This window comes from Electrophorus electricus, chromosome 7 (assembly GCF_041902795.1).
Source record: "Electrophorus electricus isolate QZ-2024a chromosome 7, ASM4190279v1, whole genome shotgun sequence".
In the NCBI taxonomy this organism is placed as follows: Eukaryota; Metazoa; Chordata; class Actinopteri; order Gymnotiformes; family Gymnotidae; genus Electrophorus; species Electrophorus electricus.
The window spans coordinates 29,368,717-29,393,373 of NC_137503.1; the positions used below are offsets into that span (position 1 = coordinate 29,368,717).

Sequence of the window (24,657 nt, forward strand, 5' to 3'; positions counted from 1 at the left end):
TCATATCTACAGTGTTCCACCTGTGTGCTCTTCAACGTGAACTCCTCATGACTGTCTAGTTGGTATCTTTGTTTGTTGCTTTATTGTTGTTTCATTGATCATTTTGCTTGCTTGTTGGTTGTTTTTGTGAAAGTCTTTATGCCATTATGCCCACACTCCTTGTACACTGTGCAGTGCTTAGCTGACAGTGAAAACTAGCTATCGCTGGCGCTATAACACCGCCCACGTATCCCTGTTCCAGCTGCTGGCAGGCCTGTCTCAGACTGAGGTCATGGCTGAGCTGACCTCCTGGCTGGAGCGCATGGAAAGCAGACTGGAGGAGGAGAGCCATAGGGAGCAGTATGTCCTGGATTCCGCTGGGCTTGCCATGCTTCTGCAAAGAGTGAAGGTATCCCTCTCCACCTCCATTCACAAACCCTCCACCTTTCTTTTAGGCCACCCCGCGATGGCTCTGCTCCAGTTCATTCAAAGGTCCTTTATGAGCAGCTGAAATTGGCCCCGTTGAGTTGCGTGCATTGGGGAACTGAGCAATGGAGTGTTAAATGTGGAATTGAAATAAGGCCCTGTGTAGTAAAACAAAGGAGAGAGAGCATTGATTGTTGGCTTTCTTTAGGATGCCAAAGCAGAAGTGACAAGCTGGCAGCCATGCCTTGACTTCCTCAACCAGTCCATTGAGCAGGTGAGCTCAGAGGACCACCCTGCCATTGGGAACGAACGTTTGCTCCGTGCCGAGCAGCTTGGGGCCCTCAATCTCCGCTGGACCCTCCTTCGGGGGAAGACTGACAGCCAGGTGGGGACGGAGATTCTCATCCGCTACTGTCCCCGGACCGTGGAGACTCCACGTGTCACTTGTGTTTAGTGATCTTAGTAAAATGCCATGCGGCTTGTCTACAGATGCATGAAATGGAGTATAGAAAGCAGACCTACGCAGACAGAGAGGGCCGACTGTGCCGACTACACAGATGGATGTCGAAGCTGGAAGAGAGAATGAATGTTGCTGAGAGGCCAGCTGGCTGGACACAGATGCTCCAGGCCTTGGAGGACTGTAAGGTCTGTGCTACATCCTTCACTGGGCTAGTATTCACAAAGCACTGAGCTTTCATTTTTGAAGCCAAAATTAGATTAATAATGTGCTTGTCTGTGGCAAAGAGAGAGTGAGTGAGAGATGCAGAAGAGAGAGCAGGCAGCATCACCTCAGAGCGGCTCTTCCTAAACCTGCCTGACACTACATTCGGGTGGACGCGCGCACCCTGGCACGCCAACTAGCATTTCACTTCATAGCACAGGGTTACACTGAAGCCCAGCTGGGGAGCATAGCTAACCATTCCCATTTTATATACCAAAGAGATTTGCATCCTGGGGGAAGTGTAGCTGGACAGATACAGCAGACCTAGACACCAGGACGTCTGCGCGAGTGAAATAGATGGGGCGTCGGTCACTGTTTCTGTGCAGCGAGAGGAGGAGTTGCTGAAGCTGAAATCTGCTGAGCTGCTGCAGTTGGAAACTCGGCACGCGTTGGAGCAGGCGGGCGGGCAGCATGCGGGAGATCGGGCGTCCTCCACCCCGCTGGAGCGCACCAGGGAGCGGAGCCGAGCTCTCCTGCAGCAGGTGAGTTCTCACCTCCTCACTGTACATCACACTGAAGCCACAGGGTAGTTGTTTGCCACAGCAAGGAAACGTTGGAAATGAGAAGATCCAGGACTTTTGTCCCCTGGGGATGGGATTATCCCTAAATCAAATCAAATCAAATCAAATCAAATCAAATGTACTTATATAGCACTTTTTAGCACTGTTGTCACAAAGCAGCTTTACAAATCTCCAAGCTCCAGTGAGCAAGTCAAGGGAGACAGTGGCTAGGAAAAACTCCTTAGAGCACGAGGAAGAAACCTTGACAGGAACCATGACTCAGGGGGGGCTATGCTCCTCTGGCAGATCTAATCCTAGCACAGTCTGCTTTAATTATGCTGACCCACTGAACAATGCTCTGAGTGCGGTTGTTTGTAAAGATTTGCAGCAGGCCTCTCAAAGGAAGCAGACGCACCTTTTACCATCTCTAAATGTCCACAGCACTGGACAATACGCAGAGATACAGAGCTTAATGATATGCGCACGTAAAACTCCTTTTCACCTAGATTATTGACTGATTCATGAGCTTTGGTGTTTGCAGCTGTGTGCAGTCCAGGCGTCTCTGGCGGCGCTGAAGGAGCTGTGGACTCAGTGGAACATGACGCTGAGGACTGCTGTTCTGGGAACAGCCAGCGTGGCTTACCGGCTGCAGTGCAGAAAAGGCCCACTGTTCTCCCTGGAGCAGAGCCGAGACCATGCAGAGCAGCTCCAGGTAAGAGGCTGAAGCCTGTTACGGTATACTTTGCAGGATTTCATGTGACCCGGGAATAGCCTGACTCTGTGAATACACCTTGGCTAAAGGAAAGACGTGTGCGCGTGATTTCCTCCCTGACGTAGTAAGCACGGTGCTAGAGACACTCGTGTGCCTCTTTCAATGTCCGAATGTCTGGTGTGAAGCTGGCTCTTGCCCACAGGAGCTTCAGATGGAAACGGTGAAGACAGAAGAGACGTGGACCAGCTTAGCCAGTCTGTGCTCAGACCTGAGTGGCAGAGTCCACCCCAGCACTGCCCTGCTCATGTCTGCCCGCCTGTATGGCGAGAAGGCGCGGTGAGTACAGCTTGCCTGCAGCCGCTCAACTGTAACTACTGCACACTTTAACAGCAGGGCTTCTGCTAGGATGTCCTTTTGATAAGACTGGATTGAAAGGTCCTGCATTAAGGCCATTTTGAGATAATCGGCTTCGGCTGATGCCTGTGCTCATGTACGATATTTACTGTCTGTATAATTAGATGGATTCCGGTCATTTAGTGAGGAAATGGGAATGTTATTTGGGAATTGTAATGTCAGAAAGCCTTTAACCAGCTAAACTAGCTGGTTAGCTTACAGGGCTCCAAAGGCTATTGTTCACGCCACAACTCGCCACAATCTGCCATCATAAGCGATTGATTTGATAGTTATAAGACGTTTACCAAACGTTAGTTACAGTCAGTTGTACTTGCTAGTGGGAGATTTAACTTGATTTAATCTATGTTAACAGGACTCTGAAAGCCATCTTTAACATTACTGACTTTCCAACGTTTTAGGGAACGAACACCTGTATGTTTGTGTGTGTGTCTTTGCGCACGTGCGAGTGTGTGTGTGGGCGTGTGTGTACGTGTCTCTTTCTGTGTGTGTGTACACCAGCTTGGAATAATTAGCTTGATTACACGTGGGGCAGAATCTCCGTGGTATCACATTATTCTCACCTCTAGTCACTTGTTAGATATGAGCAGGCTGTGCAAAGAGAGTTTTTTTTCCATTTGTTGATTGCTTAGATTGGCGATTTTGCTTATAACGAGCATGGTGGTGAAAAAGTTGTTTAGAGCCCAGTAGTACAACTCTCATGTGCTCTCTTTTTTCTGTTACCTGTGGGCATTTAGTTGATGCCTTTTTAAATTAATATAAAACAAATGCACTGCAGACAGAGTACAGACAGACACTGCAGACAATAACTAAGCCATAACTATTTATAGTTAAATAAATGTTCATTTAAGTTCAGCAATTTTGTGTCTCATTTATTATTATTGTTGTTAATTAAATTGTATTTTATCAGTCGTGATCTCGGCCTTACATATCTGCCATCGGTCGCCCCGCTCTCTAAATAAAGGCATCGGCCATTTAACAAGTCATTTCGGTGGACCACTAATAAGAACTGGAGATGGTTAGGTATGCTAGGATGCACATTTAGGTATTCTGTTGTGACTGACTGAGCTTAATGTACATGCTATCGGTATGCTAGGGTGTGTGTCCACCAGACGGTACTGTCAGGCAGAATTAGGAGGAGCCACTCTGCTCTTGTGATGTTGCCCTCTCTCTCTCTTCGCCTGGCTACTTCCCATTATCTGTTTCTTTGCGCTCACACTCACTCCTGCGGTTGAGCGGCTGCAGAGGGATTCCAGCCAGGCTGATTAAAGGGGCGGACAGGAGACGCTGGTTTCTTGGAAGTGCTAACTCAGGCTGCAAATCATATCTCGCCTAGAGAACGTCGTCTGCCTGCTAGCACAATTTCCTGGCAGAGATGCCTCAGGCTGCGTGGGGGAGGGGAAGTGATGGTGGAACAGTGGAGGGCCAGTGCACCGGTCAGTCTGCTGGGTGCTGTCTCACGGCCAGTGCACCGGTCAGTCTGCTGGGTGCTGTCTCACGGCCAGTGCAATTGTCTCTCTATCTACTGTGTACTGTCTCAGTCTGTCCACTGCTTGTCCAAGGCACTATGCCAGGGCTGGGAGTTGTAGAGTTTTGTGTCCTTTCCAAATGTGGTTGCTCAGTTATGTAATTCAAGATATCAGCATTTTTAGTTTGAATTACACTTTCATATGAACCAATTGTATGTGAAATCCATCATTTCCAAAGCAGGATATAAAGAAATGATCTTGTAGATGCCTCTTTGATGTTGTTACTTAATCTGGTTCAGAAGCTTTGAAATTAACCATGATACACCTATAACAGGTTTGTGCACTGATGTGAATGCACATTATGTTATGTGGATAGAAAGTGTCTCTTTTCTAGTGCACACTCTGGAATCATGTAGATGTGCATTTTATCAATGGTTTAGTTTTCTGTAATTGGGCCATTTTCAAGTGGAGGTGTAAATATGACATGTAAGTGAAGCGTTTGGCCAGGGTGCTGACAGAAACACATTTTCCAAATGTGTGTGTGTGTATCAGATGGATAGCGACGGTCCAGGATGTGGACAGACAGCTGCAGAAGGCCCAGACAGAGCTAGAGCTGTGGAAAGTGTACAGGCGACTCTACCTGGACTGCTCTGGACGACTGAGCCATCTCTGGGAGCAGTACGAGGTGCTCCTGAGGCGCCCGGCTGGACAGCAGGAGGCCCGGGTAACTCTGCTTCACGGCAGAATCGCCGCGATTGGCGTGAGTGCTTCCCCGCGACACCACGAACGCAGGAGAACAAACCGCTGCTGCGTGCAAACTTTCAAACGGCAAAATCTGGGAGCAGTTTTGAAAAAATAAGCTGCTTTATGCAGACGTATAAACACCAATATGTATGATGACATATTAATTGCTGCACTATATCATGAAACTGATATAGAGCAAGCAAAATGGCTTTGTGAGGTAAAGATATAATGGGTTTTGGGGATCTGCTATATTATTCTAATGAATCTGTGGAGCTTTTTATACTAGCAGAACATTGAGTCCTGAGTTAGAAAGTAGCACTGTTAAAAATACCTGCATGTGGTATACTGCTTCAAAGGGGGAGTTGAGTCTAATGTTGTTTTGGATAACAGAAACCTCTAGCATTTCCTTCTCAGAGAAGCATCATGAGTAATTTCAGGGAATCATTGTGAGTAATACCAGAAAGACCCTTAGAAATATCAGCTTTGGTCCCTGCAAAAAAAAGGGTCTGATATTTCTGAGTGACTAATTAGTACAGTTGTACTTGGGAAATAAAAAATGAACAATGAACTAGCGAGAAGAAGAAAAGATGAAAAGAAGGTTGCGGATCAGAGCGGATCAGGTGTGGAATCAAACTGCACTGGTACACTGCTTTGACGCACAGCTGCACGGCGCCCAGTCCTAGATGATAGTAGTTCTAGCCATGAGGAGAATATGCCTGGCTTTCGGTCTCAGCTCGGCATTGAGGCGAGAATGATGAAATGTGGCCAATCAATGTCTGTGCTACTTGTCTCCCTGTTTCTCTCTCTTCTTCTTTGTCTGTTTCACTGTCTCCCTCTCACTCCGTAAAGGCAGAATATCTGTCTTTCTCTCTCTGTCTGTATGCATTTGTCTCTGTCATTCTGGTTTGTTTTTTCTTGTCTCAGTCCTGCATTAATTTCATGTTTTACACCTTTCCTGTGTATCTTTACTAGCTTTTGGAGGACAAAATGGAAGCATTGCAGAACAGTGCTGGGGAAGTATGGGAAGCCTCAAGGACCCTTGTTGCACAGATGGAGCCCCAGGCAGCTCCACTCATCCAATCACAGACCAGGTTGCTCTCACGTGATCTTGGGCATCTGGGCCAGGCATTGTCTAAGAGACGGCTACACCTCCAGGTGCTTGCTTCACGTATAACATTTACAATGGAAATAGGCTGTGTTCAAAATAGCCCACTATTGATTTACTGATTGGGCCCCAAATCAGTATGCCATTCCAGTACTCAGCCAGAGCTATCTTCGTGGTGTACTGCATCCCATCATGCAACAGAGCAGTTGTTCGAAATAGCCTACTACATACTGTATACTCAGTATATACTGTATACTGGTTTGGATAGTAGCATGCAGTATAGCATCCAGTATGCTGCAAACACAAACCATACTACGAGGTCATGTGACCGTATGAAGGACTCGCCCACTCATGAAAGATTTTCCACCACCGGGATGCAGTACACAAGATAAGCTGTGGAATATTTGGAATATGAAATATTTGGCGGAAGTATACGTCATCCAGGTATCTTTCATGTATATGAAAAATAATTTTTGGTCACTTACTCCATACTGCATACTGATCTGGGGGCGAATCAGTACGTGAGTAGCAAAGTACGCTATGTCGAACACAGCCATATTGTTCTCTGAGGTCTGAATTTCGTGAAGCCAACAGAATGCATCAGTAACTGTTATTCTGTATACACATGTAGGAGGAATTAGAAGAGTATGTCACCTTCAGTCAAGGTTTGAAATCTCTAGAACAAAGTTTCAAAAGCTCTGAAGACCTAATGACGCCCCCCACTGCAAACACAGAGTGCTTGAAGGTGAGCTAGTTGACTCCTCTGTTTCTCCAACCAAAAATAGTGATTAAAGACTAATCTACAATTAAATATATGGCTCAATCTGGTCTCGCATAAATCCTTTCACTTAGTCACGCTCTGCCCCTGTCTTGCTCTCTGTGTCCTGTAAGATGGGTCTATTGGAGCTGAGTGGTCTGACCCCTGACCTTGGAGCTCTGAACGAGCAGGGCCTCAGACTCGTCATCGGGGTAGGTGAGGCCGAACGTCTGCGGGACCTCAACGCGCGGTGGGTGTGGCTCTTCTCCCAGGCCACGGACAGGCACAGGTATGTGCTTCTCCGACCACTCACACAATGCCAGGAGCGGGAGAGAATCCAGGATTTCCGTCTGCTACCCTTGCAACACGTCAGATGTTTCTGCCCGGTATGCGTGATGGTGTGTGTGTGATCTTCTTTTGATAGGGAGATGTATAGTGAGCAGCTGTGCGTGCAGACTTTCCAACAGAAGTGCCAGGCATGGATGGCTTTACTAGAGAGAGTGGAGGACAGCCTGTGCAGCGAGATTTCTGGAGACGGCTCGTTCGTAAGGGAGCAGCTTGCCGCTCACCAGGTTTCGTGTCTCTTTGCCTCTTTCGCTCCCGTGCATAGTACCTGGGGGGAAAAAGAGTTTGTGCCAGTCACGTTGTTATATGTCACTGATTGATGGCATCAAAGAAATATATTCAGTAGTGCATCCGTGGGAGTTTTCGGATAGATACTGAGAAAAAATACAGACGATATAGTGCTGAAGCTTAACTCCTTGTATGAATGCTTTTTAACATGCGTATCTGTTCAGAAACTGAAACTGGAAGTGCTGGTTGGTCAGCAGCTCCTGGAGGCTGTGGTCACTGAGGCTCTGAGTGTGCTGCAGAAAGGTCCAGCAGAGGACAGGCGAGTGAAACCGCACACTGTGGCCCTTGGCCCATTAGGTGGTTCCTGTTCCCTGCACACACTGGCTCCTGCAGGCTTTGGAAATGAAACATCTTCCAAAGCAGTTAAAATAGTGTGTGTGTGTGTGTGTGTGTGTGTGTGTGTGTGTGGACGGGGGGGGTCCCAGCACCAGCACCAGCACCAGCAGCAGCAGCACTCGTGCAGGGCTCAGTACACAGACCCAGCGGAGATCATAACTAAAGCAGGAGTTCAGTTACCAAACAAGCTGGCTTACTCTCCAGACATGATGTATCACAGATGTGAAGCAAAATCATTCTTCATTTTCAGTGACGCTCACTATCAGACAGCTGAATTGTCTCTTATTTTAATAAAGCTCAACAGTAATTAATGTGTGGTTGTGATAAATGCGTTAATAGACATGTGAACATTACATTACAAAGGGCTAATGGGCCTGTCATTAATGCTAACGGAGCCGTCATTACCCACCGTGTTGATCCTGGCTTTGGTCGTTCAGGCGAGGTCTGGTTCTGAGGTTGACCCAGCTCAGAGAGCGCTGGCAGGGCACACTGCACACGGTCCAGCAGCGCAGCAGGTGCCTGGAGCAGCTGGCACGGCAGTGGAGGCTCTGTAGCACTGGCCTGAAAAGGCTCTGGTGGCTTCTTGGTGACTTGGAACCACTACTGCCCCCTGCTGGCATGGTGAATTGCAGCCTTCAGCAGCTCCAACAGTCCATTCAGGACTATGAGGTACGAATGCGGAGAAACAAGAAATAAAATTGTTGTGTATGAGATTGACTCTTTCTTAAGCTTTGCTGCAGGAACCTTAGGCATCATTTCTTTGGGAAGAGCTGCATGAATGATTAATAGGCTGCAATTGCCACAGCAAATCTCGCTGCAGGCATTGGCCAGCAACATGACAGACCACATTATCGTAAACTGCATACATTTATTGTGAAGTTCCAGCATCTTTAGACCACATCTTCACTGTCTCCCTGTAGTGGGCTCAGGAGCAGCTGAGCTCCCGCAAGCAGCTCTACACCCAGACGGTGCAGGAAGGCAGGCACGTCTTGTCCCGGGCAGGCACGCAGGCACCGTCTGAGCTGGCGACAGAACTCCGGGCCTTACAGGAGGCCTGGGAGCAGAGCTGTAGCCTGCTGGAGAAGAGGAAGACTCTAGCACAGACTGTCATTCACGTAAGGGACTCTAAGTGGATAACTGCGATTTCTTTGACTGTGATCCAGTCGCTATGTGAGAGAGCACACATTCTGAGCACAGCGCTGAACTAATTTGACACGGGGCCGTCTGGTAGTATTCCGTGTGGCACAGTGGGATTAAAGGTATTATCCTGGAACATGGGAAAGTTTAGCCTGTCAATGGAGAACCCAGTTCTCCACCTCAATGCTGTTACATTAAATAATACATATCTCAAAGCACCTGAGATACACCAGAGCTAACCTTTTCTGACTTTAAAACCCACGTCAGGTCTTCATCAACCTTAGTAGTGGTGTCCTCATCCTGTGTAGAAAATCCATCGCCAAGTATGGAATCCTTGAGCTTTTGAAGACTCCTTTTGATTTGCCTGGTGCTTTCATGAAGCTGCCACTGACCTTGTTACTCCATTTTGGTGCCTTTCTGTACTATACTATGGCAATCAAGAGATGGAATTGGGAAGATATGAGACGTAATCTAATCTACATATAAAGCAGCATGGTTCTATCACTCTGAGTCACTGGTGGCAGGGGGCAGTTTGGGATCACTATAGGAAGCAAACTTCCTGGTTGTTCACACATATTCACAAGCAGACCATTCATCCGGGTGAGAGTTAGAGAGAGCTGTGTTAGAGAGAGTTAGAGTTAGCATGCTTGTCCAGTATAGGCATTAGATCCTGTTTTCAGTCCATTATTAGAGTACATTGTGCACATATCATTATCATAATAGTGCATTTTGGTCCATTTGACTCCATTTCCCTTCCTTTGTTGCACATTTAAAGTGTATCAAGTTCACATTTTAGTGTATTGTGCCTAGGAAAGTACAGGCTTATCTGATGATGTCTCACACATTGGAAAATAGTTACGTTTCCAATAAACTAAAGTTTAGGGCTATTCCTAGTCTAGACTTGATCCAGCTAACTAAGGATTTCAGAAGCATAAGAGTATTATAAAACAGATTGTGTTTATGGCTGTGGATTTGGTCGAATCGGAGTTGATGGAGACCTAATCTTCATTACAGAAATATAGTTCTCGTTACTTCTGTCATTAATGGAAATATTAAAAATGACATGTACATAAGCATAAGCATGATGTGAGCGTGAATGCATTACCATCTTTATGAAACTGGACTGTTTAAACCCATACACATGGAGATTCAGAGAAGTAGACCAGGCAAGCAGATCAGTTTTAGAGGTCTAGACGGGCACACAACATAATTATGAAAGGAATCCAGTGTTACAGAAGGTCCGGCGTTCTGTGCAATAGCACGGTAGATTAACGGAGCTCATGCAGGTTACAGTAATCCTGCATGGTGTGTTCGCTTCCTGGTGGGCCCCGTCAGTCGTCAGAACAATGAACTTCGACCAAGTGTAAACATGCTTTTAGCTTAAAGCACTTTGAATGGCTACTCTGTATGAACAGTGCTATATAAATCGACTTGCCTTGCCTCGCCATACCTTTGGCACACTCACCAGATACTGTGGGTTCAACATCACAGTCATGCCCACAGACAACCAGCTCTGACTGATTCTACTGTTTGGGACAGTGGTTAGCAGGAGTGATAACCTCATGTAGGTTAACTGAGGAAAGTGTGACGATGACCAGAGATCCTAACACTGCAGTGACAACATGACAGCCAAGCACCACAGTCAAATCCACACAATTCATGATGAACACGGCGACGGGAAATTCCTCAGCAGTGGCATCAGGTCTGAGATCAGGAATATGGGGACAACCAAAATTGACGCAGTACTGGAGTGGGCTTTGTTAAAGTGATTTAGGTTACACACCAAATGATTACGATTCCAAGCACTTAAGTCCATTTTGTAATGCAGAGGGAGCTAACGAGAGCCAACGGCATTAATGCAATTTCTCCTGCTTTATTCTAGAACTGGAGTAGCTGTGAGGCTGGACTCGCCGACAGTTTGCTTAAACTGAAAAAGATTTCTGTCAGACTGAAGGAACCACTGCCAGACAGCCTGGAGCTTCGAGAGAAACTCTTCAAGGTACTTGCCTAATTGAAACAATGAGTGGGGACTGTTGACCTGATTACTCACGGCCAGGTTTCAGAATTGCACTGACTGAAAATCTGTAGGAAACGAGATTCAACACTGATCAACAATGAGTGAGGTGATTTGGTTTAGAAATTGGGCTACTGAAGTATTCAAATAACCATTAGTGCCAGCTGTGTTCAGAAGACACCTGATTTGATGGCATCATGAGGCTTTGAAGCTGAGCTAATCTTATTTCGGTTGTGTGCTGATCAAGCACTGAAAGGGAGGGGTTAACTGCGGGGGGAAAGCACATGAAACCAGTAGTAATACCAACACGCTGGGTCTCCCCCCACCTCCCCTACTGGGCTATTATGGGTTTGTAATGCCTCCCCCTTCCCCCCCTCAAACTACCCCATTTACCCCCTCTCCGCCTCCTACCCTCCCCCTTCCTGATCGGCAGGCCTTAATCCCGCCGGCTAGCGACGGAGTGTCAGAGAGAGAGAGGGAGAGAGCGAGAGAGAGAGGGGGGCTACCCGGTTTAGCGTGAAGCAACAGTGGAGGGGCTCGACTCAGCGCCGGCCACTGTGTTATGCAGGAGGACGAGGACGCCCTGGAGCTGTGGGCCGAAGGACTGAGGAGACTGGCCACCATGAAGGCCGACGCGTCGCAGTACGTGCTGCCCGGAGACGCTGCGCTGCTCCAGGGACAGCTGGACGAACTCCACAGCCAGTGGGAAGAGGTTTGCCTGAAGGTGGGTGGAAGAGAGAAGGGGACGTGTGGGCCACGGGGACACACAATGCTCCCACCGCTGGGGCCTCTGCCTCTGGAAATGGGTGGGGAAAGACACTCACATCGCCACGTGGAAGAGAAAAAAGGGGAAAACTGGTGAAAGGGAGCCATTAAGACTGAAACGTTGTTTAAAGCTGACCAGAGTTAGTAATGCCTGGAGGTTTTGGAAAAGGTGCTAGTGGGCTTTCTCTTAACTGTGGCATATGAACAATAGTCGAAAGGCACGCATGCTTAAGAATAATTCAGTGTTGATGAGAATTTTACAAGGTGAAAAGTGATTTTGAGCTTAGAGAATTTACTCCAGATGTCTTTTTTTTTCTCTTTTCATTGCTCTTTAAAGAGTATGTACCTACAGAAAATTACTTACATTTGCTCAGCATGTTTGAAATGGTCCAGAAATATGTGAGAAGTGTGTGTGGAGTTCAGCAGAGCTAAGGCATGTAGAGAGTACTCCTAAGGCTTAATGCGGTGTGTAGGTGTGAGTCCTGCTGCCCCAAATAGTTAAATATCTCACCCAAACTGACAACCATTGGTTTGAGCAGCTTAACAGAGAAAGTACATGTTTAGGATTTCACATTTGGATATTATTGTGGCTTTAGTGGGCTTCAGAGAGACTTGTTCAATAAAACACAGTTTATTGTGTAGCTGTTATGGGTTTGGCTTGTTTTTAACACTATGCATTGTTAGGCTGCGTGCGTGCGTGTGCGCGTGTGTGTGTGTGTGTGTGTGTGTGTGTGTGTGTGTGTCAGAGGACAACAGGTTGCAGGTGGAATCTTATTCACTGGAATGGAATGGCAGATGGCGAAGCAGGGCCGTGCTCAGTCTGCTAGGTCCAGGTCCTCTGTGTGTTCAAAGGCAATCAGACGTCCTCCAGAGCTGTCAGCAATCACAACAGAGCCCAGTGTCTCTGGAGAATAGTTATCAGCCGTGTCAAAAGCTGCAGCTCCAGCGTATGAAATTGCAGTAAAAGCCCTAAAGATTCAAACAGCGGGTACAAAAAAAAAAAAAGAAAGATAGAAAAAAGCCTGATGCTTTGACCCCAATAATACCTAAATGGTGAACAAGAGACTATTTAGGAAGTGGCCATTATAAAACAGACCTGCCAAATTCGAGTCTAAAGTGCAATTTCTTTGTGATTCTCACCCTGCTAACCATGGCACTTAGAGGGCAGCTACAGATCCAGGCCTTCCACTTGCTTCTACATTCTCAGGTGTGAAGTTAATGGAACTGTGTAAAAGGCACATTGGGCACGTTGTGAATGGCCGAGGGGCTGGGAGAACCGGGCAAAGCCTTGTCACAGTTCCCTACTGGGCTATGGAGCTTGGGCATACTAATAAAGGAAGTCTTAGTGTCTGGCAGCACCAGCAGCTTCGGAGCCATATAGGCTGTAACCTTTATTCATAGCTTAGCAGTACGGCGGCTCCCGCTCCGTGACACGGGGGTTTTGTTGAAAGGGTCTCATATATAAGACATTCTGAGCTTTGGAAAAAAAAAAAAAAAAGGCTTCGCATTGGCCTGCCTTTCAATGTACTGGGTTTTTAGAATTGCCTTGAGATGCGATTGTATAAGTCACCTTTGAGTCGGAGCGCTGCTGTGAGCCGTCTTGTAAAGAGCGTCTTTGGAGCTTTAGACTGTTGATGGAGCGGTAGGTGGTCTTTGGTGTAGGATTCACCAATATGAGACCTATAAAAATGTCTTCATGTTAAAACCCGTTTCTTCCTTCTATTGTGTCCTGACACAATAGTTTGGGAAAATGCAAGAGCAGTTCAAACCGTTTGTTTGTCTGTTTTAGTTCCATATCTGTGTGGCTAACCTGACTCAGAATCAGTTTTAAGCTCATCTCTTCTGTGCCTGTGTGCAGGTGTCCAAGCGCAAACAGGAGATCGCCGACCGTCTGAACACCTGGATCATTTTCAAGGACAAAAACGAGGAGCTTTGCGATTGGCTAGCCCATATGGAGCACAAGGTTGCCCATAGTGATAAACACTTGACCATAGAGGAGACGGTGGAGAAGCTGAAGAAGGTAATGCCGAATTTGACTGTAATTTACTCATTGTCACTCTGTAGCCGAATTTACTTTTCATGAAGAAAACAGGAGCTTGGCAGCGTGGTTGTTGCCCCGTGAGATCTGAGAAGGCGCTTTATAGTGCTGTTATTCCTGTCCATTATGCTATTATCCCTCAGGCGTACATGGTAGCTCGTGGAGAAGGATAGAAGCGGCATAAATAGATCAATAGCTCAGCAACAGTTTTCAGCATCTGTATGAGGGTACGGACATGTCTGAGAGTCCCCTCAGCTTTCACACAGGAGACTTCATGTCACTTTTTGGCTACGCATTTTTAATATTTTAATCTTGCTCAGCTATACATATGCCAAGAATATATGTTTTCACTTTTCATTTTGAGACAGAACAATGTAGGCAGATCTAAGGAACCTTCTACCAAGTAAAAGCAATAATCCAGATATGTGAGGTTCCTTGTTAACCTTCTATGTATGACACAACTGTTTCATTTTCCTTTTGTTGTTCCACAATGGGCATTAATATGCAGATTCTCTCTCGTCAGTGTGGAGTGCTGCATTCTGCCTAGGACAGTCATTAGCACATACTTCACTGCTGAGGTTTTTGCAGGAGTGTAAGCAGTAACGATCACAGTCCGGAGGTTGGCCATTGTTTTTCCAGGGTGTTGTCACTGGCAACAGCCAATAGCTGCCTGATCAAAGTATTGCCAGACCAGAGCACCAAAAAATCTCAATCCTCAGCAAAGACCCTCAATCCAAAAAAAGCAAGTGAAACCACAAAAACGGCTCGTTTTAGGTATGGAAAACTGCGGCCGATGGGGCGCCTTCTCCAAATTCAAATGAACAAGAGGGCACTGGTCTGAAAGGCAGCTCCAAAGTGCTCAGGCTCTGAAGAGCGGCCCCGCTGAGAGCCAGGCCGTGCTCTTGACAGCTGCCAGGCCCAGACTTGGGCAGCGCGTGGTTAGTCGGCTGCTGGGTTGTAAGGTGGGTCCGCTAACGAGCGAGACGGGGGCTGTAGCCGGAGTACCCGGAGCTCTTTGTCTTCACTCCCGGCAGGACTGCGTGGACGAGATCAGCCTCTTCAGCGAGAACAAGAGGCACCTGAAGCAGCTGGGGGAGCAGCTCCTCACGTCCAGCGACCAAGCCAAAGAGGCCGAGATCCACGGAGTGCTGGGACACATCAGCTGCCGTTGGCAGCACATGTTCGACCACATCGAGGCGAGGTAAGGGGAAAACCGCGTGGGAAGTGTATGTGAGCACCGATGCATTACGGGCCCCTTCCGAACTGGTCACTTGCGTCCACTCAGACTGGGCTGTCTCCTTCCAAAAGCATCTGTCTGGTTGAGAGCAGCTTGCCACTCAATCACTGTTTACTTTGGGGTTAAAATAGATGGTGGGTTGCTAGGTGAATGATGAAAGGGAAGTGTTTAAAAAACCCATTTCAAATGTCCGAACGTTTGTGTGTGGCTGTTTTCTTTGTGTGAAATAAGAAAAAAGGAGCAGTTTTTAAGAAGTGCAGTTGTACCAGCTTTGAATTTTCCAGGGAAGTTATCCTCTTCTTTATGTACAAAGTTTATCCTCTTCTATATTTACAAATTTGAAATCATAAAAGTAAAGTAGCTAAAACGTTTTCTCCAGTTTATCGCATCTGTAATTTTTAGATGCGGGTAATTAAGTTACTTGTGATGTTAGATGACTAAATGGGATCTTTGCGTGTGTGCACATGAATGGGTTTCTCCCAGCAGGCTTGTGTGTGCTGCCTCAGGCTTTGATCAGCGCTTAATGGTTTGCATTTCCAACGTTTCGCCTCGGTTTCGGTTTCATAGGCAGTGTCCCTGTGCAGCGAGCTTTATCTCTCTGCTGTTTACGTCCTTTGCTTTGAACTCCTGGCAGCAAGGCATGTACGTTGCTGCCTGTTGCTAGTTATAGTTCTTGCCTTTGCTTTATGTTTGTACCACAGATTATCACATTAATCTTCCACGGAGCTTATTTTCAGGATGAGCTCCATCACAGCAGAAGTATGGTGGCGGCAGCCTGTTAAGAGTTTTCCTCTTGAAGGAGGAAAACTCTTTTCTGTGAGGTTGACCTCCCGTGCGTCTATGTGCAGCGTTTTCTATGAGGTTTATGAGGTCGTGAGGTTTACCTCCCGTGCGTCTTGGTGCTGCTCTGACGCGTGACGTACACACGAGGCAGCCAGATGGCACCGGCGGTGGAAGCAGGGGGAATTTATCCAGCCCTCTATAGTCAGAGACACCCTCGCTTTGCCATATGGCTCGTAAGGAGTCCTTGGCCCTTATATGCAGCCGTAGGCTGTGTCAGCTCTCATTAGCCCCAATGCTAAAGGACACAATGGGGTCAGGCGTGCAGCGTGGACCCCGCTGTGCGCTAGTCACGCTCGTCCACATGTCACTGCAGCCATGCTGTCACCGATGCCCCCGACAATGGGATGGCCGGCGTCCGATTGGGCCACGCGAGCGTGACGGGCACAACGCTCCCATTGTGTGTGAGACGTCCGTCGGCCACCGACGTGCGTTCCGCTTCCCTCTCAGCGGAGGTGTTCAGGCCCTCTTGCGGTTGGGCATTGCGGTGGAGCGCAGCGTGCTGGAGGATGTTCTGTGCCTTACCCGTCAGCCCGTGCACAGTGGAGACTCAAAGCTACAGTTGTCAGATTTATGGTTACCCTTGCAGATAAGGGGAAGAATTCGTGGTTTTCTTTAAAAAACTATTTTCCATTCGACCGGTCAGGGTCAAGATGTTGGAAATCCTGTCCTAGACTTCAGCTGCACTTGTATATCCTCTAAATCCAATTAAAATAAATCAAAATTTCCACCAAATATTTTTGTATATTTTATAGAAAAAGAAAAAAAGTTCCTTCATTTCTTTCTTTAATTAGTTTACAGGACAGTTCCATTCAGACAGCAGAGGCCCAACTTTTGAACTGAGAGCCCTCTGTGCTGGGTATCTGAAGTGAGGGTAGCTATGGTTACTTGCTTTAAGCCGGGGGATTCGTGGTAGCTTGTCGCCACGTTGCCATGGCGACTATTGAGGGATGGGGAGACACCTTGGGACACGCTGGGAGAGATGAAGGCTTTTAGGAGGGGAAGTGGGAAGGAACCGTGGCAGACAGGATCTCAGACATGCCCTTCACCGACACCCCATGACATCGGGACGCGCGCGTTCCCGCAGGCGCTCTGACTTGCGCGACTTGTGCGGAAAGTCTGTCCCCCCACTCCCCGCACGCCGCGTGTGTGTATGAGCATGTATGTGAGTGGGGAAAGGAGACAGAGGAATGTCACCCCTGTGTCCAGGGTGAGCAAGCTGAAGGAGACGCTGGTAACAGTGCACCAGCTGCACAGGAGCATGAGCAGCCTGCAACCCTGGCTGTCCCGGGTCGAGACGGTGCTGACCAGTCCCGCGGAGTACGGCGTCTGCCACAGAGACGAGATCCGGAGGAGGCTCGCCGAGCAGCAGGCAGGCAGCAGCTAGACTGGCAGAAATATCTCGGAGTGCTGAAACATATGAATAACGGTGTCTATGGTTATTTATGACTTAGGGTAGGTAAAAATGTTGACATGCTGGTATGGATGTGCGTGTGCGTGTGTGCTCAGGAGCTGCAGACAGACATCGAACAGCACACTGAGGGAGTGTCATCTGTCCTTGCACTGGGCGACGTTCTCCTGCATGACGAGGACGCCTGTAGCAGTGACAGCGAAAATGACTCTATCCGGGTGACCATGCGCAGCCTGGACCAGCGCTGGAGAAAGATCTGCTCCATGTCCCTGGAGAGGCGGCTGAGGTAGGGCACTGGTAACTCAGTGGTTAAGGTAGTTGACTTGTAATCGGAAGGTTGCTGGTTCAAGCACCACCACTGCCAAGTTGCCACTGTTGGGCCCCTGTGCAAGACCCTTTGTAAGTCGCTTTGGATAAAAGTTTTTAAAAAATGTAAATTTGGGTCCTGGTTGACGCACAACACGTGCAGGATTGAGGAGACATGGCGGCTATGGCGCAAGTTCGAGGATGACTACTTGCGCTTCGAGGACTGGCTGAGTGTAGCCGAGCGCACCGCCTCCGAGCCCAGCTCATCTGATGTCCTCTACGCCGTCGCCAAGGAGGAGCTCAAACGATACGAGGTGAGATCCCTGCTCAGAAAGTCCGGAACAGCGGCAGATATATAAGCAACGCCTAAAATGCTCCCAGTGGCTTGGGCCTTGTTGAGCTCAGTGTGGTATGTTCCTTTGTCACAGACACTCCAGAGAGAGGTGTACGAGAGGCTGGCCCAACTGGAGAGCATCAACTATCAGTACTGCCAGCTCGCCCGCGATAACCGCCTGGATGCGGGCAAAAGGCTCCGGACCATGGTGCAACGGAGCAACCAGCAGTGGGACGCCCTCCAGATGAGAGTGGCAGCCATATTGCGCAGGCTGAAGGTGAGTCCAGCATGAAGGGGAGTCCAGCCTGAGGGGGAGTCCAGCATGGGAATGAGCTCTGAACTTTTGTGCTTTAACAGTACAAACGGCACTGTATAAGTACATGTGAGTTGACGGATATCCCTGCTGGGATGGGCCAGAGAGAAGGGGGCAGATCTGCTTCTCCGATCTTTCACTGGGTTGCGCTGAGTTGTGCTGTGTCTAGTTTTTACGCTAGATGATATCAATCAAGCTGCCTCTCTCTACCCGACCTCTTATTGGCTTTAGACCTGCACACATGGGTGAATAGTGCGGGTTCAGAGAACTAAAACCCGCCCCAGAGTTGAGTTTCAACCACCTGGCTTTGTTGAATCAACTCAAGCCAGTAATTAGTCAGCAGCCTCACCTGGGTGCTGCAGAACCGGGGCAGGACTTTCCCATTCGAACCTGGACTTCCTCAGGTGGCTGGTAAGATTCCCGTAGCCATGTCCACAGTCCGCTGGCTGCCTCCACCTCAGCGCCTTACCCACTACCCTCGCGCCCGCCCACAGCACTTCACGGCTCAGAGGGAGGAGTTTGAGAGCACGCGTGAGCACCTGATGATCTGGCTCACCGAGACGGACCTGCAGCTTTCCAGTGTGGAGCACTTCTCCGAGAGCGACATCCACCACAAGCTGGAACAGCTCAGGGTAAATAGAAACGGCCACATCACGCTGCCATTTTCGCTCCGCATTAACCCATTACGCAGTAGAAGCGTTTTCCTAAAAAACCCGGCCCATGACATGTCCATGACCGTTACATGTGAGTAACGCTGTCCATCCATACGTGTTTCGCGCTCGCGTGTTGTGCATACGACTGCGCTTATCTGTCATCCTGTAACTCCGTGTGACGAAAGGGCCTGAAGAAGATCATCACTCTGAAAACCAATCAGATCGACGCCCTCATCGTGTTCGGGGAGGGCCTGATCCAGAGGAGCTGTCCCCTGGACGCCGCCGTCATCGAGGACGAGTTGGAGCAGCTGCACTCGTACTGCCAGGAGGTGTTCGGCCGCGCGGTTCGCTTTCACCAACGCCTCACCGGCCCGCGGCCGGTACGCCACCCCGACCCCGAACAATACACATCAAAATGTTTACGTTTCCTCTTCGTTCTACAGTTTCCCATCTTGTAACACATGTAAAGCTGGTTTTGAGTCTCCAGCTCTGACTCTCTCTGCGTCTTTACCAGCCACTGCAGGAGGAGTCAGAGCTCAGCGGTAGCGAGAGCGCCGCTGCGGCAGAGGCCCCCGAGCCTGCTGGACCGCGCCCCGATGCCCCCGGCCAGGGCCGCGTGTGCCTCCCTCCCCCCCTGCTGGAGCGCTCCGGCCGTGAGACCCCGGTGAGCGTGGACTCCATCCCCCTGGAGTGGGACCACACCGGAGACGTGGGAGGGTCCTCCTCACACGAGGAAGATGAGGATGCTAGTTTCTTCGATGGAACCTCAGGTACCGGCCAGTCCACGCACGGTTCCTCCACAGTGCGGTCTCGCGCAGCAGGCTCGGGTAGGCATTGTGCCACCTACCAGCTGCTCGTGGAAGCTCGGCTCCAGCTGGGTTGCCGGTTTCGTTGTCTGTCTGCTCTGTCTGCCTCCCACACTGCTCCCACCTCAGTGTGTGTGTGTGTCAGCGGAGCAGGCACACACCGCGTCGAAGGCCCCCTCTCTCTCTCTCTCTCTCTCTCTCTCTCTCTCTCTCTCTCATGAACTCTCCCTCTCTCATGAATCAAAGCCTCTACCCATCCTCCCCCGGCCCAGGTGGCTAACTGCTCTGAGTATGAAAGCCTTGGCACCGCCAGGAGAGGAGGCACAGGAGAGGTTAGCCTTGCCTGGGAGAGGGAGAGGCAGAGAAGGCATGGAGAGGTTAGCCCCCCCACCTCCTCCTGTTTTGCCACCCCACAGCTGCTGCACGGCACACACAGATCACGTCCCCCGCAGGACTGCAGAGTCCACGCACTGACCATACACCATTCACTCACCATTCACTGCCTTTCCTACTTTCTTTACTCCTCTCTCTCTCTTTTTTCTCTCTCTCCATCTCTCTCAGGCCAAGGCAGAGGGGCGGTCCGCGCCTGGCGCTCCCAGACTGCCCCAGAGAGGAAGCCCCTCAGCGTGGACCTTCCCGCACATGCCAGCACACCCTATAAACAAAGCTATGTGAGTCCACCACACACACGCACTTTCAAATCATACATGGAACGTCCCGTAGAGTCAGAGGCAGTGGCTCTCAGCCAGCACCGCTGTGCTTGTCCGGCTGTCCGCTGTCCGGACTCCCACTTGCTGTCCGGACAGCAGAGTCCCTTGCAGTCTTCAAACACAGAACACCCATCTATTTGCGGAATATTTAAAGGACGACTGACCCTGTTCCCATGTTGACTGACTAAATTAGTACTTATTGTAGGGCATTGTTAAAGATAGAGTATTCTAGATCATTGGTATAATGGACTCTAACCTACTGTACTGTACTAGGATGTATTCTATGAGTAAATGACAAAGCACTTTTGTAAGCCGCTCCGGATAAGAGTGTCTGCTAAATGCCGTAAATGTGTAAAAAGGTGCAGCTCCTGTCCGAGTGCAGCGGCAGCATCAAGAGTGTGAAAAGAGTCTCTCTGCTCCTGGACGAGGAGGAACAGCAGATCCAGCAGGGTCTCACCGCCCTCGGTGCTGTGGACAAACAGCCAGGTACCCTCCCCTGCCCGCGCCCAGACCACTCTCTCAGCTCACAAAAGTCTCCCCGCTAATGCCGTCTGCTCCGCCGCGGCACGTGCCGCCCTGCAGAGGTGGGCGCGATGATGACATGCTGTCGTTCTTGGGATAAAGTATGTCATGGTCTTTTCTCAGCATATCATGGATATCAGTACTAGAACGGTGACTGATTATGTTACAGGTAAAAGAGAGAATTTAAAGAGAATTTATTTACCGAGAGCCTGTGATCAGCGATCCGAGATGTCACACACATTAGAAATGCACAGAACGTGGCTCATTTGATGTATAATATCAGTGTTTTCTTTATTTTTAGCAATTGCTTTCTTCATAAGCAACATTTTTTGTGAACATTTAACAATTAAAAAAAAAAAACCCTATTTGTAGCTCGTCATAGTCTGTTGTAAATATGACGGCGCTGTTGTCCTGCTATGCTGAACGACGCGTATTCGTGGTGTGAAACGCGGTGAAACGTGGTGTGCTGCGGAGCGTTAAGGTTACGTGCCCTGACACTTTCCCATCTCGGCCCCTCCTCCCACGTCGGCACGTGGTCCCTTCCTCCACGGCCCAGCAGCCATGCTGTCGTCCCCTGTGCTCCGCAGGGGTCATCGAACGCTGGGAGCTGCTCCAGGCCCGGGAGCAGCGCAGCAGCGGTCACCCTCAGCAGCTCACCTCCCACCTGCACGACGTCACTTCCTGGCTGGGCCGCGTCACCCCCGAGCTGGAGACGCTCCTGGATGCTGAGGTGCCTGTGACCTTGGAGCTCCTGGAGGACCAAGTCAAACATCTGAAGGTGGGCGGCCCTTATTATCCATAGTTGGAAGTATTCCGGGCGTAGACACCCTGTCCGTGGGCCAGTGCATGACACCTCGCTCTTCCTGCCCTGCAGGAGCTGCAGAAGGCCTTTGCCCACTACAAGACCCTGATGCTGTCCATGAATCTGGGCAGCAGGGAGCCGCAGCAGGAGGTGACCGGCGAGGGTCTCCGGCGGCACGACAGCCTGGGTGGCATGAACCAGGCCTGGGCGACAGCCTGCGCCAGCCTGGAGGCCTGGGAAAGCAGGCTCCGCACGTCGGTCCTGCACTGCCAGGTGAGACCCCCGGGTCAGCTGAGCTAGCTAGTTATTAAAAGCCTTGCTCAGATCCACAATTTAGATTTAGAGCCAGACTTAACTGTTGTGTTGCCTGAGTCATTTGCCCCCTGACCCTTAATCTTTGCCCTTCTTTAGGAGTTCCACGAGATGCTGCACTCTCTCTTGCTGTGGTTGGCCCATGCCGAGAGCAGACGATACACCGTGGATATCCACGAGCCCACTGTACTGCCCTCTGCACTGCATAAGCACAGAAATGTACTAATGGTGAGGCTTGACAAAGCTCTGACTGCTAAACACACAGGACCCCGAGCTCATTCAGAAGCTCCTGGTTCAGATTATATGCCATTTGTTAGGACAGCCTAGCGATCAGCTTCAGCAGTGGAGAGAATACTGTAAAAATGTCCTTGTGAATTTTTCTAATGTTCTTCTCCCTGTGCATGCTGAAAAGAAGTAGAAATACTCCAGGTAATTGAGCAAAAGAAAAACAAATGTTCATTGCGTTTTTATTAGACTTTTGCTAGTCAAAGCGGCTATAGCCATTATGAATTGTGTTACTGGGATTTGGTAGAAGGAGTGTGGAGGAACCATATTGGATTCACACTTCTCACGCTTTCTTTTTCACACGTCTAATACACTAAATGCAGTGATTTGGCTGCTCCAGAACCACTTGTTCAGGTGAAACTGTCCACTGGAAATCCACCATTCATTCATGCGTGTTTGCCTTGTGCTTACTTGTATTACTTATTCATAAATCACTTGCTAGACATAAATTAGACATGTAGTGCCAGACAAAAATAGTAAACCAATCAGAAAAACATGGTACTTTCATTAAAGAATAAAGCTCCTTGAATAAAATGACATAGTCGAAACAATCCGCATCAATTAGTTAGTACAGTTAGTGCTCAGACCTAAAGTACTGCTTCAGATCTGAGCGTTTTCAAACACAGATTGTGCATTCCCACAGCAGCGTTTTCATACGCGATTGTTTTCTGTAATGACGTATGTGATTTAATGGCTGCTATTGCACCCCCTGGTGGCAGGACCTGGAAGAAGAGCTGAAGAGCAGGCAAAGGCAAGTAGTCTCTCTGCAGGAGCTCGCCTCCGAGCTGCTCCCAGAGTCGGGGCCGGAGGAGAGCTCTGAGGCTAGGGAGAAGGTCCATGTCATTGGGAGCAAATTGGGACGTCTGCTGTGTCAGGTCAAGGAGGACCTCCGGACTGTACAAGAGCGTCTGGTAAGGAGAAATTACCATCGCTTGCCACGAGCCCGTCCTACATAATAGATTGAAAATGCTACAGTTGTCCTAGTACTGCACATCTGAGTGAAACTGGGGGGGGGGGTCACTTTAAAGTTTATTATCCAGTCCACAACCGGTAAATAACGTTTGCTTTCTGTTAGTGCTGCAATATATGTCCTGACACCTGGTCTAACCTGTGACCCTTAGTTGTATTATGCGTTATGGAGTAATTTTAGAGTTTAGATCAGTTCGAATGGTTTCTTTTTGTAGCTTCAGCCTCAGTAGCGGCATTCTCCTTTTTGTCGGAGACGCTTCCTGCAAGTTTTACTTGGGAACTTGTGCTTTTTACTTTTTTATATTTCCTGCCGTGTTCCTTAGGTATCCTAGTCCAAATAGCCGTGTTCCTTAGGTATCCTAGTCCAAATAGCCTAATTACAAAACACAAACCAATAAAAAACAAGAAAACGATCTTAATTTCTAAATTGCACGAAACTTGTAAAATACTGGCAAAATCGAATAATTCCCAGAAGAGGGTCCAGCTCAGATTGTATGATTGTCATCTTTATTTGGTGTTTACTGGCTTACTGGTTGATGTGACACTTAGACAAGCATTGAATCATATTTCAGAGGGAGAGGGCCAAGCAGAATGGTGAGGTGGCTTAGAGTTTGCGTGTCTGGGACCATCCAAGGCCGTGTTTGGCAGCAGTGTGGCAGCAAGGGCCTAGTGATGAACTACTTGTGAATAGTTGGCTCTTTCTGAATGCCAGCCTCTTCTGGAAACCAGTTCACCTTGTTACAAAGGGCTGATTCAGATATGCTTCATCGAACTGAAAGACTCTGGTTACGGCAAAGGAAAGGCCGTGGAGCTGATAACTTTCTGAGAAAGCGTCTTATTAGAAATGTTCGTTTCTCTGAACTGCATGCCATGTGTGTACTTTATTGTACTTGTGTTGCACTTGGTAATGATAAATGTAAGACCGAGAGCAGTGAAGTCAATGCGTGGGATGCAGGCACAAAGGCCTTCGGTCTTATGTAACCTGGGGGGGGCTGTCGGACCAGATCCAAAAGAGCGTCTCTCTTTAGTGAACACATCTGAGAGAACCGTCTCCTCAGAAAGACTCGGCCTGCCTGTGGGGACTACGAGAAAATGTCTGGAGCAATGGCCAGCCGTCAACAGAAGGAAAACCGACGCGAGACAGAATAACTAAAGTTCTGTGTGTCGGCACGGTGTGCTGAATGCTAAAAGAAATCCCGGCGATGACGGGCGTTGCGTCTAGCCTCAGCAGGACGGGCTCGGCATGCTTAAAACAAATGTTCTGCGTTTTTGGCACAGGAGTCTACTGATGCAGTAGCTAGGAGCAATGAACCTGGAGCTTTGTTTATGGTAGGCCACTACGCATGTACTGTATGGCCACTACATATGTACCCAATACCTGCAATTCTTCACGACCGCGCTGTCCGTGAG

The 24,657-nt window shown here is 48.9% G+C and overlaps 1 protein-coding gene across 6 annotated transcripts in view; it reads left to right on the plus strand.

Annotated features, from left to right (window-relative positions):
* Nucleotides 1–24,657, plus strand: part of LOC145658707 (nesprin-2-like) — a 31,777-nt gene that overhangs the window by 5,922 nt on the left and 1,198 nt on the right. For 3 of the 6 annotated variants that reach the window (XM_081717335.1, XM_081717330.1, XM_081717331.1), the window contains exons 14-45: nucleotides 242–388; nucleotides 614–790; nucleotides 895–1,050; nucleotides 1,453–1,608; nucleotides 2,168–2,338; nucleotides 2,541–2,674; nucleotides 4,771–4,978; nucleotides 5,935–6,117; nucleotides 6,699–6,812; nucleotides 6,959–7,113; nucleotides 7,249–7,396; nucleotides 7,622–7,716; nucleotides 8,231–8,462; nucleotides 8,714–8,908; nucleotides 10,813–10,929; nucleotides 11,513–11,668; nucleotides 13,568–13,729; nucleotides 14,782–14,948; nucleotides 17,034–17,196; nucleotides 17,334–17,521; nucleotides 17,705–17,855; nucleotides 17,970–18,152; nucleotides 18,683–18,820; nucleotides 19,027–19,221; nucleotides 19,356–19,611; nucleotides 20,209–20,318; nucleotides 20,717–20,843; nucleotides 21,467–21,657; nucleotides 21,754–21,954; nucleotides 22,093–22,221; nucleotides 22,998–23,189; nucleotides 24,526–24,576. In XM_081717335.1, coding sequence (XP_081573461.1) covers nucleotides 242–388; nucleotides 614–790; nucleotides 895–1,050; nucleotides 1,453–1,608; nucleotides 2,168–2,338; nucleotides 2,541–2,674; nucleotides 4,771–4,978; nucleotides 5,935–6,117; nucleotides 6,699–6,812; nucleotides 6,959–7,113; nucleotides 7,249–7,396; nucleotides 7,622–7,716; nucleotides 8,231–8,462; nucleotides 8,714–8,908; nucleotides 10,813–10,929; nucleotides 11,513–11,668; nucleotides 13,568–13,729; nucleotides 14,782–14,948; nucleotides 17,034–17,196; nucleotides 17,334–17,521; nucleotides 17,705–17,855; nucleotides 17,970–18,152; nucleotides 18,683–18,820; nucleotides 19,027–19,221; nucleotides 19,356–19,611; nucleotides 20,209–20,318; nucleotides 20,717–20,843; nucleotides 21,467–21,657; nucleotides 21,754–21,954; nucleotides 22,093–22,221; nucleotides 22,998–23,189; nucleotides 24,526–24,576 — 5,148 coding nt within the window. The remainder of the gene's footprint in view (nucleotides 1–241; nucleotides 389–613; nucleotides 791–894; nucleotides 1,051–1,452; nucleotides 1,609–2,167; nucleotides 2,339–2,540; nucleotides 2,675–4,770; nucleotides 4,979–5,934; nucleotides 6,118–6,698; nucleotides 6,813–6,958; nucleotides 7,114–7,248; nucleotides 7,397–7,621; nucleotides 7,717–8,230; nucleotides 8,463–8,713; nucleotides 8,909–10,812; nucleotides 10,930–11,512; nucleotides 11,669–13,567; nucleotides 13,730–14,781; nucleotides 14,949–17,033; nucleotides 17,197–17,333; nucleotides 17,522–17,704; nucleotides 17,856–17,969; nucleotides 18,153–18,682; nucleotides 18,821–19,026; nucleotides 19,222–19,355; nucleotides 19,612–20,208; nucleotides 20,319–20,716; nucleotides 20,844–21,466; nucleotides 21,658–21,753; nucleotides 21,955–22,092; nucleotides 22,222–22,997; nucleotides 23,190–24,525; nucleotides 24,577–24,657) is intronic. The other 3 variants (XM_081717333.1, XM_081717336.1, XM_081717332.1) reach the window with 2 other exon arrangements.